At 41.4% G+C, this 18,920-nt stretch overlaps 2 protein-coding genes across 2 annotated transcripts in view; both read right to left on the bottom strand.

The window, feature by feature from the left end:
- Positions 1-18,920, bottom strand: part of LOC112568478 — a 29,643-nt gene that overhangs the window by 4,510 nt on the left and 6,213 nt on the right. The window contains exons 3-4 of the mRNA XM_025245785.1: positions 15,270-16,716; positions 11,812-15,181 (exon numbers count right to left, since the gene is read on the bottom strand). Coding sequence (XP_025101570.1) covers positions 11,812-15,181; positions 15,270-16,716 — 4,817 coding nt within the window. The remainder of the gene's footprint in view (positions 1-11,811; positions 15,182-15,269; positions 16,717-18,920) is intronic.
- Positions 1-18,920, bottom strand: part of LOC112568488 — a 60,519-nt gene that overhangs the window by 40,676 nt on the left and 923 nt on the right. The gene's annotated exons all lie outside the window — the stretch shown is intronic.

Here is an 18,920-nt window from a genome sequence, read left to right as displayed (position 1 = left end):
CGCTCAAGCAGGTACTTACTTCATACACAGAAACATGGGAATCGTGAATAGCATAACTTTACGACACTGCAAACCTTCGCAGCAGTCACTTTTCAAGGAATCATTTTTAAAGCAACTCTCCTTTAAACGTCTGCACTGATATAAGAATAGACCACACATACACAAATCGACACGCGCGCGCGTACACACACACCACACACACACATGTATTTGTATGTCGGCCGCGTGCTCTTAGACACACACGAACGTAAATACAGAAGGATGAAAAAACACACGTAGAAACACACAAACACACAGATAAACTACACGTTAACACTAGTAACAGTAACAGTAAGTATTCATATTCACATCGTGTCATTTTGTTTGCACAATTAACCCTTTACTTCCACACAGAATGTGACATTGGGGGCGACATTAACACCAGACTCCCTGGACTCGACCCCTCACCTATCCTGACATCAATATACTCATCGAACTTGATTTGTATCCGCCCGACAACTTACAGCAGTTGACGCGAGTTTTATGGCATGTGCGGCATGAGCGACGTCAACGTGTACAGCGACTACAGAGTCAACAAGCAGCACCATCAGCAGCAGCTGCAGCAACAGCCTCATCTGAAGGAAAAAGGCCGTTGACAATAAACAATTAGCGGACAACTAGAGTTGACACAGTACACGTCACCTAAGCTACAGGTGGAGACAACTGTCCACAGAAACAACACGATCGTCACAAACATCATCGTCATGGACGTTATTATCACCATAGCGATCGCATTCATTCACCTACTGAACAATTACAACAACTGCACACACCTGTGTATATATATAGATCCCTTCATACATACATACACATATACAGACCTGTAATTTCACAAGATAGACACAGCACCTACCTTTGCAGGTGGTAATGTCGGAGAGGTAGAGCGCAGTTTCTTGTAAAGTGAACAGCAGCAACTGACAGCAGCAACTGACTAAACCGATGATTTATTGAAGAGACACACGTCATGTCACGTGATCGCTGTCACCGTGACGCTCAGGTATGAGATATGTCGCCGTCGTTATCACTAGGTAAGATAGTTCTCCAACCTCTGAGTTTTTCGTTGGATGTAAACAGAGGCGGCGATAGGAGCTTGCGGGGTCTGGGGCCGACCGTCTGCGCGGGGCGGGGTAATGGAGTACGTGTATCAACATCCCTATTGATGTGATGCCGGAATCACTGATTTATATCCAGTTAGATAGGCTGGATCCATTTCGCGAAATAGCGCACGAATTTAGTGTTTTAATTGTTCGTAACCGCTAGTGACAGTAGCGGTTTTTTCTTAATGCGAAATAAGATGACGACGATAACTTAATAAACTGTTTGTTATTATTGTCGGGTTTAACGTGAAGACATGGGTTGCATAATTTGCCTAATTACAACTTAGAAGTGTTCTCTGAAAAACATTTTTTTGTCACAACTTGTTTACCACAGCTACCAATAAGTCAGGAAGATGACCTCGGGTAAGGTGTCCAGAAGTTTCGGGAGTGAAAGCGGGACGCGTGCCGATGATGGTGTCGTCAGCGACAAAGAATGCCGAAAGAGGAGGTGGGGAGGGGGAAACCTTTCCTCTGACTTTGCCGAGTAGTGATGCTTTCAATGGCGGATCTGTTCACTCCTCTACAGTATTCAATTTTAAACAGAAACAAATTTTTTTTTAATGTAAATATAAATATTCCTACCTTATCTCCCGCTCAGCCAAATTTGAGGACGTGCAGGTGAGGCGCTGTATAAATTATCGACGATAATCCGGCACATTCGTCATCTTGTGAGGCTGTTGCTCCAAAACCGTACTTCATTCACGAGTGAATGAATCTCTTTGTAAAGTTTCGGTTCTTGCACCACGGTTGTGAATGGGGCACGGCCTTGGTCAGTGGGTTGTTTTCCTTCTTCTTGCGGCGCGTGCAATCAGATATCGGCCGGCAGGTCATTATCGTCACAGGTCAAACACCGGAGCCTGCACAGCAACGACAAATAAATCGGGATCAACAAGACAACACCAAAACCAAAGGCGCCGATGAGAATCAGTGTACGGTAATCAGATTTTTAAAGACATGCGGGACATTGATGGACTTGCAAGAAAGCGGGACACTGGGCGTCCTGCCCAGACATTTTATGAGCACGCGGGACACGAGGTCAAAAGCGGGACGTCTGGTCACCTTAATAAAACCTATGTGGTAATAGTAGTAGTAATACTTATCTCCGTGGTATTCCGAGAACACAGAAGAGTGAATGTTTCATGTAAAGTTCGTGACATTTCAAATGGCGACAACAATCGAAACTCGTGAGGATTTCTACTCATCTGGTAATTCCCACCTGACTAGCTTGAGTGAACAGGTGTAATCGCTTGGCGGGACAAATACACCTGTTGATAAGTCATTATAGTGTATGAGGATTGTCTTTTACAGTCCGGACACCTGTTTGTTCCTATTGTTCCATGCGTGTTGTTTGCATCGATATTCTCTCTCTCTCTCAATGCTGCTGACTGTCTCTCACTCTATGTTGCTAATTCTGTTCTACTCAATGCTGCTCTGTCTCCCACTCTATATTGCTAACTCTCTTTCTCTACTACTTAATGTTGCTATCTCTGTCTCTCTCTCTCTCTCACTCTGTTACTAACTCTCTGCCTTGCTCTTTCTACCACTTTTGTCTATTTGTCTATCTGTTGTCTCCCTCTGTCTTTTTCCGTCAGTCTTTATTAGTGTGTGTCCGTCTTGTATTCAGTAGAGCTTAGAATACTTCTATGATGATGATGATGATGATGATGATGATGATGACTATTATTATTAACACTCAGTCGCGTAACCTAAGTAAACTCACTCCAAAAAAGCATTTTTATTTTTAGACATCCCTCTGTAATTGGATCATCATAATATGTCATCCGTAAGTCCTCAGGAGAGCATCACGCATCTTCTGTATTTCTGATCATGTGTTGGCCTGTGAGTTTTTACTATTGCGGTCTGATTAAAAAATTGTACAGAAATATTGCGGGGTACTGAAAGGAAGGAAGAGAGAACAACATAAGAAGAAGCAAATGGGGGTTTGTTTTACATCTAGCCCTATATCTGAATACAGTGGAACCTCGGTTAGCGAACACCTCGGATAGCGAATATTTTGGATAACGCACAAACTTTCGTCAGACATTCGTCTCGGATAGCGAACAAAATTTCGGATAACGAACAGCCACGTGAACCACACGTGACCGACCAGCATGTCATCATTCGCGCTCGAGACACAGTTATGATCGGTCGTTCCTTATCTGTGTGCATCCTTCTTATTTAGTGATAAGATATTTAAATAAGATAATCCTCAATCATGGCTCCAAAAGAAAAGAAAGTCTGTAGAGAAGTCTTTCCCTAACAGTGCGATAGGCAATATGAGGCTAAACATGTCAGTGTACTGCAGTGTATATGTAGTACACATACTTCTATGCATGTGTATACACCTTGGTTTTTACGGTATATTACTGCTTACTACTGTATGAAGTTCATATACTATTTTGTATATGGAATATATCTGGATAGCTGGATTTTGAGCAAGAGTTCGGAGTATCGGACAGCACAACAAAGAAAAATAAGAAAGTAATACAGATAGAACCCGCTTACTAAGTCTATCTCAGTAAACTTTATGGACCCTGAATTTTCGGGAGAAGAACAATCTAGAAGTGACCTCCTCTACTGATGAGGAGGATACGTTTCGTGACCAGCAACACATTTTGACCGCCTGTTGCCTTCCAAGTGATGATAAGCATGGGAGGGTTCTTTGTGTGTAAGATGGCCGAGACCAGTAACATCTGTCTTTATGGAGCAGAATTTACATTCTGTCAAATTCTACTTGAGGGATTTTATTTTCGTTTTAATCGGAGTCACAAAGATTTCTTGCTGCATAGAAAGCTGTGTGGCATTTAATGATGTTATTATAGAGGAGTGTATGGAATTTAATGATGTCAGTATAGCTGTTGGCATTGCAGGTTCAATTTATGTCTCTTGCACGTTGAGAAATATTTCATAGCCGGAGCGCTGTTTAATGTTTGAATGACTGTAGGGGTCTTTCATACAGATTTCACATTAAAGTATATCACAGCGACGCAAATAACATTAACAGTAAAAATATTAGCAGACAGAAAATAAACACAGAGGCTACCGGAGTCGGAAAGTCTTTACTTTTTAAGATTTAGAAAACATCCTCACGAAGATATTCTGTAAATTCTTCAGTTATTTGTTTGTACGTTAACTTTGGAAAGATTTACATGCAAGTAAAAAACTAATGATGGAATAATGTCTAATGATACCAGATAATGATAGGTTCAAGATAAGACTTGCCGAATTCAAAGTAATCCACCCTTTCCATTCTCAAGATACACACCCGCAAACATCAGCATGCACAGGTCAAGGCCACTCGCACAGACGTCAGAGTTGTCCATAGCGAGTCAACAGGGGCTGGGAAACAGTTATATCTATTTCTTTTATTTCTTATGGGAAAACTGTTTCGGATAACGAACATTTCGGATAACGAACAACTTTCCAGAACGGATTATGTTCGTTAACCGAGGTTTCACTGTTTATATTTTATGTGACATTGCCTTGTAATCGGTAGCATGAAGCCAACGGAGCATGTTTTGAGTGTGCTCATACTAATCACATATGTCTTAAGAGTTTGAAAGAGTGAAATAAAAGATTATCACATATATTAGTACTATTTTTCATTTTTGCCATTAACATTAGCATGCATATGTACATCATTTGGTGTTTACATTCATATTTCTAGCATTTCTGTACCACCACCTGTTATGTTTGCTGTATATTTTGCACATCAATGACATCTATTTGTTACTAAATGTATAATTTGTTTGGCGCATGTCATCGTAGCAACGTGGAGAGAATTACCATCAGCTAGAGCTACAGGACAGTCTTCCAGACATAAGAGTAAACAAGCTATCATAACTTCAGAACAGTCTGGCAAACATGACAGTGAAAGAACTCTCGTTGTTGAATGACAATGTGATGAGCATCGCAATGAACAGTGTGGTGTCTCATTGACAGCCAGAAACCTTCAGACTGTTTCAAGATGATAAAATTCGTCATTTATATATTTGTGTAAGTTACAGGTAAAAGTTAAAGACAATCCACTACAACCTCTGTTGCTATTGTCAGCTGCTCTTTTCGTATGGTAGGGTATGAAGAGGTTGAGAAAAAATTTGTGCACATTGCCAGGGATATGTTTGTTGATTTATTTAAGAAAATTGTTTTACGTGAAAGTATTTTATGCTTTGTGTAGTTATTGTTTAGTTTAAAAAAAGGAATACCCGAAAAAAAGGTTCCCACGCTTAAGAACATTCGTCATTTAAAGGGGCGTGTATCTTAATCTTTGGCATGAAAACATTCTTGGCTGTTGGGTAAATAATTTAATATCGATTCCAATTTTCTTTCTCGCTGTAAAATATGCAGATTTTTAACAAACAATGTTACGTACTTTTTCCTCATATAACGTTTTTGATTGTGTCAAATGTAAGATGTTTATTTGTTTGTTTTGTTTGTTTGTTTGTTTGTTTGTTTGTTTGTTTGTTTGTTTGTTAGTTTAACAAGTTTCCTGCTAGAAGAGGACGACGGTTGATGTTATTCTTACTGTGCATGATGTGTCGTCTGCTCTAAGAAGTTTAGAGAGACTTTTTTAATCCCCTGGGAGACGTTTGTTGTCCGAACTCCCGTTCATCCTTCACCATCAAAGCTTGGGTGGTGTGGGTGCTGGTCGTTGGTCAGGTCTGGTTCCAGCCCCTGTAGATATTCCCGCGAAGCCGGGAGGCTGGCATGAACTCGCTCAGTCGTGTCCAAGTAGCAGGAGGTGGGAACCGCATCCCTGTGGTCGGAGCCGCTTTTTGATGAGCATTTGACCGTCAGACCCTTGCCTAAACTAGAATTTTTTTTATATGTGTACTTATGCATGGGGCGTGCCCCCTTTTTCTGATTCTAATTGTTCTTGCTTGATTTCTTCAAGCGCGTTTTGTAGATCATGTCATAAATAATGACATTGTCAGACATCTTAATTGAGGATGGAAAGCTTCATCGCTCAAGACGGATCCCTGTTCACTGCCCCAACAGCTCAGAAAAGTTAGTTTTCTGTTTAGTCGACAGGATAAGTTTCTTTTTGCTGACATCTTCCTTGGCGCAACTCTGGCCAAATTATTTGATGCTTACTTCGGCAGATTTTCTATCCGGGTGCGAAATACTTGTCTGCAAAGGACTTTACAGAAAACAAAACTAACTGAATATTCCTTCTTTGAAGTCCTTTGAGGACAAATTTCACTTCCCCGTGTCTGTGCCTAGCAACGTACGAGCTACTTCTACGACTATTATTTATCAAATGACACTTCTTTTAGTTTTACATGATGCATTAGACGATTTCTCACTAGAAGAATGACTCCACCAGATGATGGGCCTTGGGTATACAGCTTTTTTGTTGGATGAGTAAAAGAAGTGAGGCGCTGTATAAATGCTCATTATTACTATCTTACCTCCTGATAATGACGGCAGCCTATCTCATGCCTGAGCGCCACGTTGACAGCGATCACGTGTCATGACGTGTGTCTCTTGAAGAAATCATCAGGTTAGTCAGTTGCTGTTCACCTTACGGGAAACTGCGATCTACCTGTCCGACATTACCATTCGGAAAGGTAGGTACTGTGTCGGTCTCCTAATAGTACATGTGTATGTATGAATATACGCATGTACTGATCTACATATGTGAATGTAGTGATATTGCAATTGCTCAGTAGGTGAATGAATGTGATCATGATCGTCATAACGTCGACGACGATGATGGCGATGGTAATATTTCTGCGGACAGTCGTCTTACTCTGTAGCTTCGATGACATGTACTGTATCAATTTAGTCGTCATGCGATTGTTTCCATATTTCCACTCACTTTTTTTCCTTCAGATGAGGCTGTTGCTGCTGTTTGTTGTCGCTGTAGTCGCGGTGTCGCAGGTTTTATCTGTAAGTGAACGAAGTGGATGCAATTAACTCTGATGTGAGGGGAAAGGTAGTGGGTAGTGTCTAGGGACCTTGGTGTTAATGTACACATTACGTGACTTTAATCATCTTTGCTGCAATGGTCTTAAATGTGATAACAAGAATGTTTTCTGGCAATAAGATCTAGGAGATACAAGTGGCCATTTGTAAGCGGTGTTAAAAATGAAACATGTTGAGTGAATTGAAATGGAAAACACAAGAGAAAAGTAGACCGACTTTCATTTAAAATGTTAATGAGGTTCAGTTGAAGTTACACGTCTTTGTTATCGCCTTTCTGTCTTGATTGAGAGTTTGTCTTTCATTTTTGTTTTGCTACCTTTTGGTTTGTTAATGATCCGTAGCTGAATCTTAACTAAATTACGAATTTGTTTTATTTTATTAGCTACAAAACAGAATGTATAACAACGCATAATGCATTCAATGTCCTTGTATGCGTGCGTGTGTGCGTGCGTGTGTGTGTGTGATCAATGCACATCAAAGTGCCGAAATGATGAGGAAACTTGCTTTTATCATTATCATTGTTGCCGTGGTCTTCAATGTCTGCAAGATGAACGCGACCGGGGAAGATATCTACGTGGTAGATGTCACAAGCCGTAGTACATGCTGGAGCGAGCGGTGTTGAACTGTTGTTATTCGATTTACCTTTTATTCGAATATGTTGACTGACGAGACAGAAAACAGATTGAAGTAATTAAAGGTGTTAACAACGCTTAAATTGTTCTTTTTATTTATTTAGTTTTATCAGAAGCTTGTTTAAATAATGATGTCAGCATGAAGACCAGGTCTACCAATATCATGGGACCCCTTGCGTTACTTAGTTACTAGACAAGGCGCCGAAAGCCAATAATTGAAAGCACAATAAAATACAACATTTTGAGCGAAAATAAATTTAGAAACAAGCCAAGCCACGTTACCCATTCAAGAGATTTTATAAAAGCGAGAAACCAAGGTGAAGCATATACTCGCACTTCAGTGATTGTAGGTCTCCTTGTTTATGTAAGTTTCATATTATTTATTATTTCATAAGAAAGATTTCAGACTAGTGAAGCAAATACTTTTGTGTTCTACATAGGCAAAAGTTTGTTTAATAGCGGAACAAATCAATGCACTTACGGTAATTATATTGTTGATATCGAAAGTCTCATTAAAGTCAGGTCGTCGTCTGGTTCGCCGAGACTAACTTCGCAAGAGCCTAAGAGTGAGTCTCGGTATTCGAACAGATGTGTGTTAATGACGTCAAAATAATGGTCTAACTACGTATGTATGAGGTCAACAGAATTTGACGTCAGAGAGCGAGACATGTTTGATTGGCGCCAGGAGCAGCAGACGACAGGCCGACAATCATTTGCAGTCACACAAAAATAATATTTTGTTTTTGCTGTCTGATGGAGGAGAGCGTTTAAAGAAAGTACAGAAGAGATCGTTTCTTTAAGTCAGTGAAAACCCGCTGAGAGACGAGTCTTTCCACAGCACTGCTCCTCTTGAAATTAGGTGAGATTCAGTGCAGTGCACCAATTAAAAAGGAACACAGGAAGAAAAAATCTGGAGAGAAAAGTGCACTCCTTAACAATTTGATAATCATTTCAAAACAGCATATCAGTATTCTAATCCAAAATTTGAAAATTCAACAATGAGAACGAGGCAGACTCACCTAAACAGGTTTCACCTTTTATCAGTCTCGTCAGGACTTAAACACAGGTATTTCTCCAGTCACAGTCAAGAACACGCATCATGCAACCAAAATCGCTCTACTCTTTGCCAATCTTCATCTTCAACATTTATTGTAGTGGAGCCGCTCAATGACGCTGTTACATCAAACAAAAATAAGACGGTGGCCGTTACACCCACGCTCGTCCACACACTCATCATCTGCCCACCCATTCCGTTCTCGTTCAAGCAAATTAAAATCAAAAGACAGCAGGTTAATACCTCTAAGATCTCTACAATATCTGTATCAATGTGTATATATATCTATACAAAGAAAAGAGCAAAATGAAAGGAAGCTACAAATGCAACGAAGTATATGGTGTGCCTATAATGAACATCGCCCAGTGCTGTTCTTGGCCAACAAACACAAGGCTAAATGAATAGAAAAATTATTTTAAGACAGGATTGATGCTGCTATGCATTTTTAGGACATCAACATAAATCTGTTCTGGATTTTTAAAATGATAAACAACCTGTGTGGTCTGTTTAGTGCAATAAAAGCTGTGTGAGTGCTTAGTTTGTCCTTAAAGAACAATTCTCAAGCTATTCAGCTTTATGTCAAACACTTTCTCTTTGGAGCAAGTAGACGTGTATGAGTGTAGATGATGAAAGAAATATGATGGGCAGCAGAAGGTTAAAGGCATACATTAAACGAATAAATGCCTAATAAAGCAGTTACTTCTCAATATCCCGCTGTGGAAATTTAGGGCGGAGGTACATCAAAGCAAATTATGAGTAAGATACTGAGGAAGCTCGATGGGACAGCTAAACACACTCCGTGAGTCACTAAGTGTCTGATTGGTTACAAGTAGTTCTTTGCCGAAAAACACTTTAGGTCAAGCGGTTGTTTCGTAGCCGGTAGCACCATAGGAAACCTCGTGAATAATATAGACTTTCTTTAATTACCTCTGGAACTGGTGTATCTTTAAGGGAAGTTTAAAAGCAGTTTCACTGGTCCACAACAGCTGCTATGATAAGGAGGTGGGTTATGTTTGTCAAGCTTGTAAACCATTCTGTCTGAAGAAATCGTCCTCACCACTACTATCACTAAAATCACTACTATCGAAGTCGTATTCTTCTTCTTCTTCCTCTTCCTCCTCCTCCACCTCCATATCATCATCATCATTAGATCTGGTCTGTTTGTTAAGAGCAGCCTGTGCATCGGAGATATCGCAAACAAACAGCAGATATTTATGTAGCACGTTTGGAATTGGCAGGGAGAGAAGCATGTCTCTTCTGTTAAGGCCCCATGGAAGACAGCGACTCACAGCGACCCGACAGAGAGACTGTAGAGATCGGGGCTGAGTCGCTGCCTGCTCCAGGATAGAGCAGATTTGTTGGAGGCCTTCTGAGGGTTCGTTTCTATCGGCCTCTTGTGCTTTTTCCCTCTGACATTGGCTGTTGAGGGCGCGGAGCTCGCAGTTACAGCTGACGTCGCATTCAATCAATAGTTTCAAAACCGGAATGTTTTTGAATTTAACTGCCAGTCTTGTCGGTGAGATTGAATCTTTCCCATCAAGGTGGTTCTGACGGGAGACTAGTCCAAGCTCCAGAAGGGAAAGAAATGGTTTAAACTCGAAATGGTCTACATACGTAATAACAAGCGCAAGCAATGAATATCCATCGTCGTTCACAAGAAACGGATCGGCTCCCCGCTGGAGCAAAGCCTTTGCCAGTGAGACTGGAGTGTTGTCCTCGAAACTCCTGAAAACGTTTAAGTCCACCCACACGGTTTCGCCGTTACGATCTCGGCTGTTAATGTCCATACCTCGCTCCAGTAATGCATCAAGATATGACACCCACATCACGTGATCTCTCTTTTTGTATCGGCTCACTATTTTGTGCATCAAATTCTTGTCATCAATTAATTCTCTTGTATCACTCTCAGAAATACTTTGAAGTAGTTCTTCCGCCAACGACCATTTGGAAAAGCTCATACAGGTTTTCAAAACAGGCAGAACTGGTGGAGGACCTTTTCTGCCTGGAAATAAATGTGAGCTTTGTTCTCCCAAGATATATTGTGCTATCCGATACCAGAATCTACTCCATTTGTTACTCTCCACGGCCAATCGTAAAGCCATTTTAATTTTCGGAACACCAGTCCTGTTTATGTAGAGGTCCGGATGTCACTTGGGAAGTTCCGTCAGCAAATGACATAAGGTGTGACGTCAAAATAAGGTGACGACAGAAAGGTGACGACAAACGGATGACGTAAAAGAAAAAGGAATAGAGCAGACGACAGTGGTTCAGAGAAGGAAGACAGAGGTGCGTCGCAGTCGTGGCCATTGTGTCGAGGCCGTGCACCTGCTGACGGTATCCTGCTTTTATTTCAGTGTTGGGCGTTTGTTGTCGCCACTCCATAAACCCCACCACTCGGCTATATTGAAATGTTCACTTTTCTCACAACACGAATATAATAAACTGCATGATTTTAATCTCTCTTCAGTCGAGAACATCGCTGTCACGTGTGTTTGTGTTCACGTTACCGCTAGGCATCAGACGCAATACCATCTCATCATCCTCCGTCATCATGTCCTAGTCTGCAAATCAGACTTTAAAATCTGAACATTTAAGCAAGAATTTATAGAAAAGGTAACACAACTGCTCTCAGTTAATGTTTTTCTGTTGCTGTTTTTTGGCCGGCGTTTGGCAATAATGTGGAGGGCAGTGTATCCACAAGTCTCGTTCGTTCATAGAAGATCGTCGAGCCACAAGCTGTCACCATGTCCCAGTGTTCATTCTTGACAGCAAGATGCAAAGGAGTTTTATCATGGAGGTCTCTCTGATTAATCAATGCACCTTGGAATAGTATACAAGTAACTAATAAAACTGGAATTTCAATATTAAAAATCTAGTTCATCCTCCCCATCATCATCATCATCATCATCATCAGCAGCAGCAGCAGCAGCAGCAGCAGCAGCAGCAGCAGAATCATCATCATGATAATCATCGTCATCGTCATCAAAATCACCATCATCATCATGGTCATCGTCGTCGTCGTCGTCCTCCTCCTCCTCCCTCCTCCTCATCATCATCATCATCATCATCATCATCATCATCATTAGATCTGGTCTGTTCGTTAAGAGCCGCCTGTACATCAGGATCAGAGATATCGTAAACAAACAGCAGATATTCGTGTAGCACTTTCGGAATGGGCAGGGACAGAACCATGTCTCGTCTGCTCAGTCCCCACGGTATACAGCGACACACAGCGACCCGACAGAGAGACTGCAGAGATCGGGGCTGAGTGGCTGCCTGCTCCAGAATCAAGCAGATTTGTTTGAGGTCTTTCGAAGGTTCGTTCCTCTCGGCCTCTTGGGCTTTTTTCATCTGATACTCGGCGTTGAGGGCGCGGAGCTCGGAGTTACAGCTGACGTCACATTCAATCAATATTTTTAAAACAGGAATGTTTTCGCTTTTAACTGCCAGTCTTGTCGGTGAGGTTGAATCTTTCCCATCAAGGTGGTTCGAACGGGAGACTAGTCCTAACTCCAGAAGGGAAAGAACTGCTTTAAACTCGAAAAGGTTTAAATACTTGATAACATGCACAAGCAATGAATATCCATCGTTGTCCATAAGTAACGGATCGGCTCCTCGTTTGAGCAAAACCTGTAACAGCGAGTCCGATGTGTTGTTAACAAAGCTCCACAAAACGTTAAAGTTTGTAAATACGGTTTCACCGTTACAATCTCGCCTGTTGATGTCAAGGCCTCGCTCAATTAACGCATCCAGATAAGACACCCAGATCACGTGATCTTTCTTTTTGTATCGGCTCACCATTTTGTGCGTCAAATTCATGTCATCAATTAAATCTCTTGTATCACTCTCAGAAGTCCATTTAAGTAGTTCTTTCGCCAACGACCATTTGGAAAACCTCATACAGTTTTTCAACGCATGCAGAACGGGTGAGGGACCTTCTCTGCCTGGAAATAAATGTGAGCTTTGTTCTACCAAATACCTAATGAAAACGGTCAGATTATTATTCAAAGCACATATTTTTGGTAGACGATGCACATTTTGAAGAGCTAGACGTTTTTCGTCGTCACTCAAGTCTTGTTGTGCTCCTAAGTCTATCAGATACCAGAAAATAGTCCAGTTGTTACTCTCCACGGCCACCTGTAAAGCCGTTTTGCTTTCAGGGCCCCCAGTCATATTCAAATTTGCACTTTTCTCACAAAACGATTTTAATAAATTGCATGATTTTAATCTCTCTTCAGTCGAGAACATAAGGAACATGGCTAGTCGGTGAAGTACTGTCCACCCTTCGCTGTCTGCCATGTTGATATCCGCTCCACGCTCCACAATGCGCTGTACCCACTCCCACCGATCATATTTTGCCAGGATGTTGAGCGGAGTGTCACCATCGCTGTCACGTGTGTTTATGTTCAGGTGACCGCTAGGCATCAGACGCAATACCATCTCATCATCCTCCGTCATTATGGCCCAGTCTGCAAACTCATGGAAAAGAGATTCTCCCAGTAGAGGCTCTGGGTCGGTGTAAGCTCCATCTTTAAGAAGTTGTTCAGCTAGTTCCCACCGTCCCATCATGACTGCAAGCTGTATCACCGATCTTCCGTCTAAAAGTATGTGTGACAATTTATCAACTGGTTTTGCTGAAACTAGCTGAAGCAAAAGTTCCTTTTCTAGTGGACACTCTTCAGCAAGACAATTTGCTATTAAGAAATCTGTTCTATCAGAAGACAATAAAAATGTTATATTCCAGTTGCCGAATATCACTGACAGTTCTAACGGTGTCTTGCCGTTACGACACGTCATATTTGCATCAGCTCCTTTCTCCAACAGTCGCTTGGCGATGTCCTCACATTTGGGAGACGAGGTCTGAGCGACTCTCGACAACAAGGTGAAGCCCTCGCTGTCAGTCTCGTTGACGTTGTCGTGAAACTCCAAGAGCCACTCCACCATGTCCATGTTCCCGTGCTTCGCAGCAACTTGTATCGGCGTGTTGCCTTCTGGGTCTGGTGCACTGACGTCAGCACCACGTGAGATCAAAAGCTCCAGTATTTTCTTTGACAGCTCCGGACTTAAACGATTACTGCCACACTTTGGTGTCACAGAAGCCAACACATGAACAATAGACAAACCATTCAGATCCAGTTTACAAACGTCAGCACCTTTAAGCAGGAGTCGTTCTGTAACGTCCCAGTTGTTGTGTTTTGCAGAAAGCATCAGTGCTGTGTTACCATCAGGATCAAGAAGGTCAATAAGAAATGAGTTGTCGACAAAATAGTCGCATATGACAAGATGACTACTCTCTTCATTGGGTAAATCAGAGTTTAAAATCTGAACATTTAAGCAACAATTTATAGAACAGGTAACACAACTGCTCTCAGTTAATGTTTTGCTGGTTTTCGGCCGGCGTTTGGCAATAATGTGGAGGGCAGTGTATCCACAAGAGTCTCGTTCGTTCATAGAAGACCCTCGAGCCACAAGCTCTGTCACCATGTCCCAGTGTTCATTCTTGACCGCAAGATGCAAAGGAGTGTTATCATGAAGGTCTCTCTGATTAATCAATGCACCTTGGAATAGTATACAAGTAACTAATAAAACTGGAATTTTGATATCTGGACTCAGCACACACTTTTTGCACTGTAACTGTGGCTGACTAAGCAGTCTGTGTAGGACCGTCGTCCCGTCAGCGTCAAGAGTAGTAGCCATTGCGCCATACTTCAGTAGGTGCTGGACAGCCAGCCAGTTGTTGCTCTTCGCCGCAAGTTGTACAGCTGTGTTACCATCAGGACATCTCTTGTCTACATCCGCGCCTTTCTCGACAAGACGTCGGATGATAGCCACTGATGTCGATACACAACACTGAGCAACTGTGTGGAGAACCGTGAAACCTTCATTATCCGCTCTGTTGACGTCATCAAAATTGTCCAACAGGGCGTCTACAACATCTACATTTCCTGCAGCAGCCGCCTGATGGATAAGGTCATGTCGCTCGTGCTTGTCGAGATTTGTGGAACTGTTAAAGATAGGTTTGATGGAAAAACACCATTCACCTTCCTTAAATGTTCTTCCTCGGCTTGTTGCCATTCTGTGAAGAATACTGCAGCCTTCGCTGTCAAGATGGTCGACATTCCCTCCCCAATGTTTTAAAATGTAGACTACGATTTCCCACTTCTCGTGCTTGGCGGCAAGTTGCAGCAGAGTATTACCACCAGCGATAGGTACACAGCTTGGGTCGCCATAGTCATGAAGGAAACTAAGAAAGATCTCGATGTCACGGATCTCACTGTTAGAACAAATAAGTCTTTGGAGGACAGAAGTACCTTCGATGTCAACTTCAAGGATGTTAGCTCCTCGCTGTATCAGGTATTTGACCATGAGCCAGTTTTCGTGTCTAGCCGCCAGATGGAAGTGCCGTCTCTGTTGTTGAGCAGCGGAGATTCAAGTCGACTCCTCTCTCCAGGAGGACATCAAGGAGAGATTCAACTGTAATTTCATTGTTGCAGATCGCTTTCTGGTTCCATAACTCACCTTCTTGAGAAAGAGGCTTAGATAGGGCAAGAAGATGCAACATCGTGAAGCCTTCACTGTTGGACAGATTGATGTCGGGTTTAAGATTCACCAGGTGGTTGACCATCGTCCAGTTCTGCAGTTTTGTAGCAATATGAATAACGGCATCACCCTCTGGATTCCTCGTGTTTAAATCAGCATGTCTGTCTACTAGAAGAGTAAACAACAAAGTAACATCATGTATATGCTTGCTTTCTATCTGAGCTATTTTGTGCAGAACGTTGTAGCCGTGGCTGTCTCGACACATAAAGTCCGCTCCAAGTTTTACCAGAACCTCAAACACAGTCCAGCTGTGAGACTCAACCGCCAGATGAAGCGCTGGACATCCTTGTGCGTCTGGGTCATCTACCGCAGCCCCGTTGTTGACACATAAAGTTACAACTGTTTCACACGTGATAGGATCCAGAGACGATCCCCTCATGGCACAAATATGCAGGAGGGATCTCTGCGACTGGTCCCGGACATCAGTACGGGCGCCGTGTTTCAGCAAAAGGATCGCAAACTCCCAGTTGTCGTTCTTCGCGGCCAGAATCGCGGCAGTGTTTCCTTGATTATCACGATCATCTATGTAACAGCAAGAGTCAACAAGTGTTGTTAAAGTCTGACATGTAGATTCAGCACGATTCTTCTGATATTCGTCGATAATTTGTGTCTTTAATTTTTGATGTTTAGCAGCCATGTGAAGCACCGTGTTCCCCTCTGAGTTCTTGAGGCTGGCGTCGGCGCCTTTTTCCAGAAGAACCGGAAGAAGAGAGTCGAACCTGCTGTCACGACACATGACGAGTCTGTGTAGGACTGACAGACCTTCCCTGTCGAGGAGGTTGAGGTCCGGTTTGGTGACAAGAAGGTCACAGACACGTGACCACATGTTGAGTTCCGCCGCCATCTGTACCAAGGTGTTTTGAACACTCTTGTCTTTGCTGTCGATAATCTTTTGATTTGCATGTTTCCACAGTGCAGTAAAAACGTCCATATGTAGGAAAGGGTTTGCCTGAAGCATCTGACTTGAAGCCATCAGACGTATTACTGAGAGCAGGCTTTTCTCATCTTCAAGCAAAGTATCAGTTGTCAAGAGAAAATCAATCAGGAATTCCCAGTTGTCACAGTGAGCCGCTTTAATCAAAACGTCTTGGGCGATGCTTTTCATCGTCTGAACACTTGCTTTGCTTGAAAATATTTCCTTGAGAATGTCTCTGACAAGATGATGATCAACAGTCGCAGACTCCAGTTTCTGTAAGAGAAAAGACTGTCTGATGTCGCTGGGTGAGACGTCAGCATCGGAGATGACATCTCTGACCAGATGCCAGTTACCGGCCTCAGAAGCTGAGTTCAGCAACACCGCGCCTTCTGGAAGACTGGAGTAATGTTGATCCTCATGTTGATCCTCATGTTGATCCTCATGCTGAACCTGTGTTAAGTTATCCATCACGTGATGTGACTCTTCATCCACAAATCACGTCACGATCTGTCGTCTGGAGGAGGCCTGCAATAGAAAAGTTTTATGTGGTAAGTGTCGCCTCTGCAGGTCTGGGTGAGGTGTATCTAGCCGTTTAACAAAAATTATCCTCGACTCATGTTGCTAGATCTTACACATGCAATGAGAACCCGTTTATAACTGGTGATTACAAATTTAAAATTGGGAATGCAGTTATGGTAAGAAAATGAGCGGAAACTAAGGGACACCAGGCCAACTCGTGATGTCTACACTACAACAGTGACTTGTGTTCACTTTACAAGAGGGCGTCTGAGCTGTGCTGGGTTGTCCTGTGATAGTTTCTCTTGTGTTAATTCTGTATTATATGATTTCAAGCCTGAAAAATGGCCCCTAAAGAGATAAACGAAGGAAAAAAAAGAGAAAATTGGAAACCAGACCTGATGAAAGCACCACCTCCCTCCATAAAACTAGAGAATCAGAAAGAAGAGAGGGGTGACAATGAGAGAAGGCAGAAATTGTCAGTAAACAAGGAAAAGTGGGCCTCGCACGTACGACAAACCCGCCTCACACATCTTCTCGATAGATAGGACGAACTAGACTCCAAACAAATATACTCAAATTATAGAATGCTCAAAAGTACTTTTTTTTTTAAACTAGAATCCTACTTTTAAAAAAATCCCACCCCCCTCAACAATTATCTCCATTTAATCAAATTTAGGTCATTGAATAACCGTTTTCCAGTGAATAAATGCATACAAACAGACATCCCTAGAAAGTAAAGGTTCTATAGACTCAGTAACACTAAGGATGTAGGAGGTGAATTCTATTTAGTGGTAAAAAATTTGATGACCAGTGTAAAAATTATTTGCCACTTTATTATATTCACAATCCAAATGCTTAAAAATTCCAGTCATTATTAAATTTAAAAAAAAGTAAAATGATACTCAGCAGATTAGCTTGATTTGCGAAGATATTACTAAGATTGGTGAACTAAATGATTTTACAAAGTGTTTTTGTGTGCATGTGTGTGTAAGAGAGATATTATATTTGGGGATGGATTGGAGTGTGTGTGAACATGTACATATATATATATACTGTATATTCTTGAGTGTCTCAGTGCCCTTAGGAGGGTGTAGTAATAATAAAGAATAACGAGGAACAGGGACCTCAAACTATGCATCCAATCACCATGATTATGCTATCCAGTTGTTTTCTATTTTGGTTGGGTTTTTTAACCCATCTCAGGGGTTCATATTATTTGCAAACTGCACTATTTAGGGTACCATATCTTCTGCGTCTCTTTATGTGTTAATTCTGAGGATGGTGACCTAGAAGAATTAATAGAATGTGTATATTTTAAAGAGATTATACATATGAGGCTACAAATATGTCTATGCATCTGGCAGGAAAGAGAGAAAAAGGGCAGAAGCATGAGATGACAAAAAATATATCCTTTGTTTACAAGTGTTTATGCACTTTGATTTATTTGATTATATTAATTTGATTGAAATGAGCATTGAAGAAAGTTTTAAGAGATGGAAAAAATGGGTGGTACAGAAAATTAGTTTTCAGTATATTAGCTGTTATAAATCGACCACTGTGTGTGTGAGTGAGATAGAAATGTGCGTGAACATGTATGTATATATTTTGACTATCTCAATACCCCTCTTACAAGGGTCACAAGCTAATGATAAAGTTAATGAGATTCAAAAATCTATATTTTGGAGTGTTTGGGATAGAAAAAAAATGATAGAATTGAACCATAAAAGTTTTCACTGAAAAAGTCATTAATGGGGGCATTGAAATACCTGATATTAAAACCTATATGAAGGCATTGAAACTATCATGGTTGCTTAACATAAAGAAAACCAATCATAGTTGGAAAAAGATTCTTATGTCCACACATTTAAATTTGAGAATTTAGATAAATTTGACTCTGCAGTGAACTTTTTTAAATTAAGGTAAATGATTTTTGGACGGATGTATTGAAAGCATATGAGATATTTGGGTTGAACAGTATTGCATGTGAATACACTAATGACATTTTTGTGATGATAAAACTAAGATGTGAAATAAACCATTTATATGCATTGAAGCTGGTCGGATAAGGGGATATATTTAATTAATTGCTTGCTTAATGAAAGCGAAAATTTTCCATTTAGTCAAGATGTTAAAAG

Source organism: Pomacea canaliculata, linkage group LG7, assembly GCF_003073045.1.
Source record: "Pomacea canaliculata isolate SZHN2017 linkage group LG7, ASM307304v1, whole genome shotgun sequence".
Taxonomy (NCBI): domain Eukaryota; kingdom Metazoa; phylum Mollusca; class Gastropoda; order Architaenioglossa; family Ampullariidae; genus Pomacea; species Pomacea canaliculata.
The sequence above is the reverse complement of the archived record's forward strand: the minus strand, read 5'-3'. Positions and strand labels throughout refer to the sequence as shown.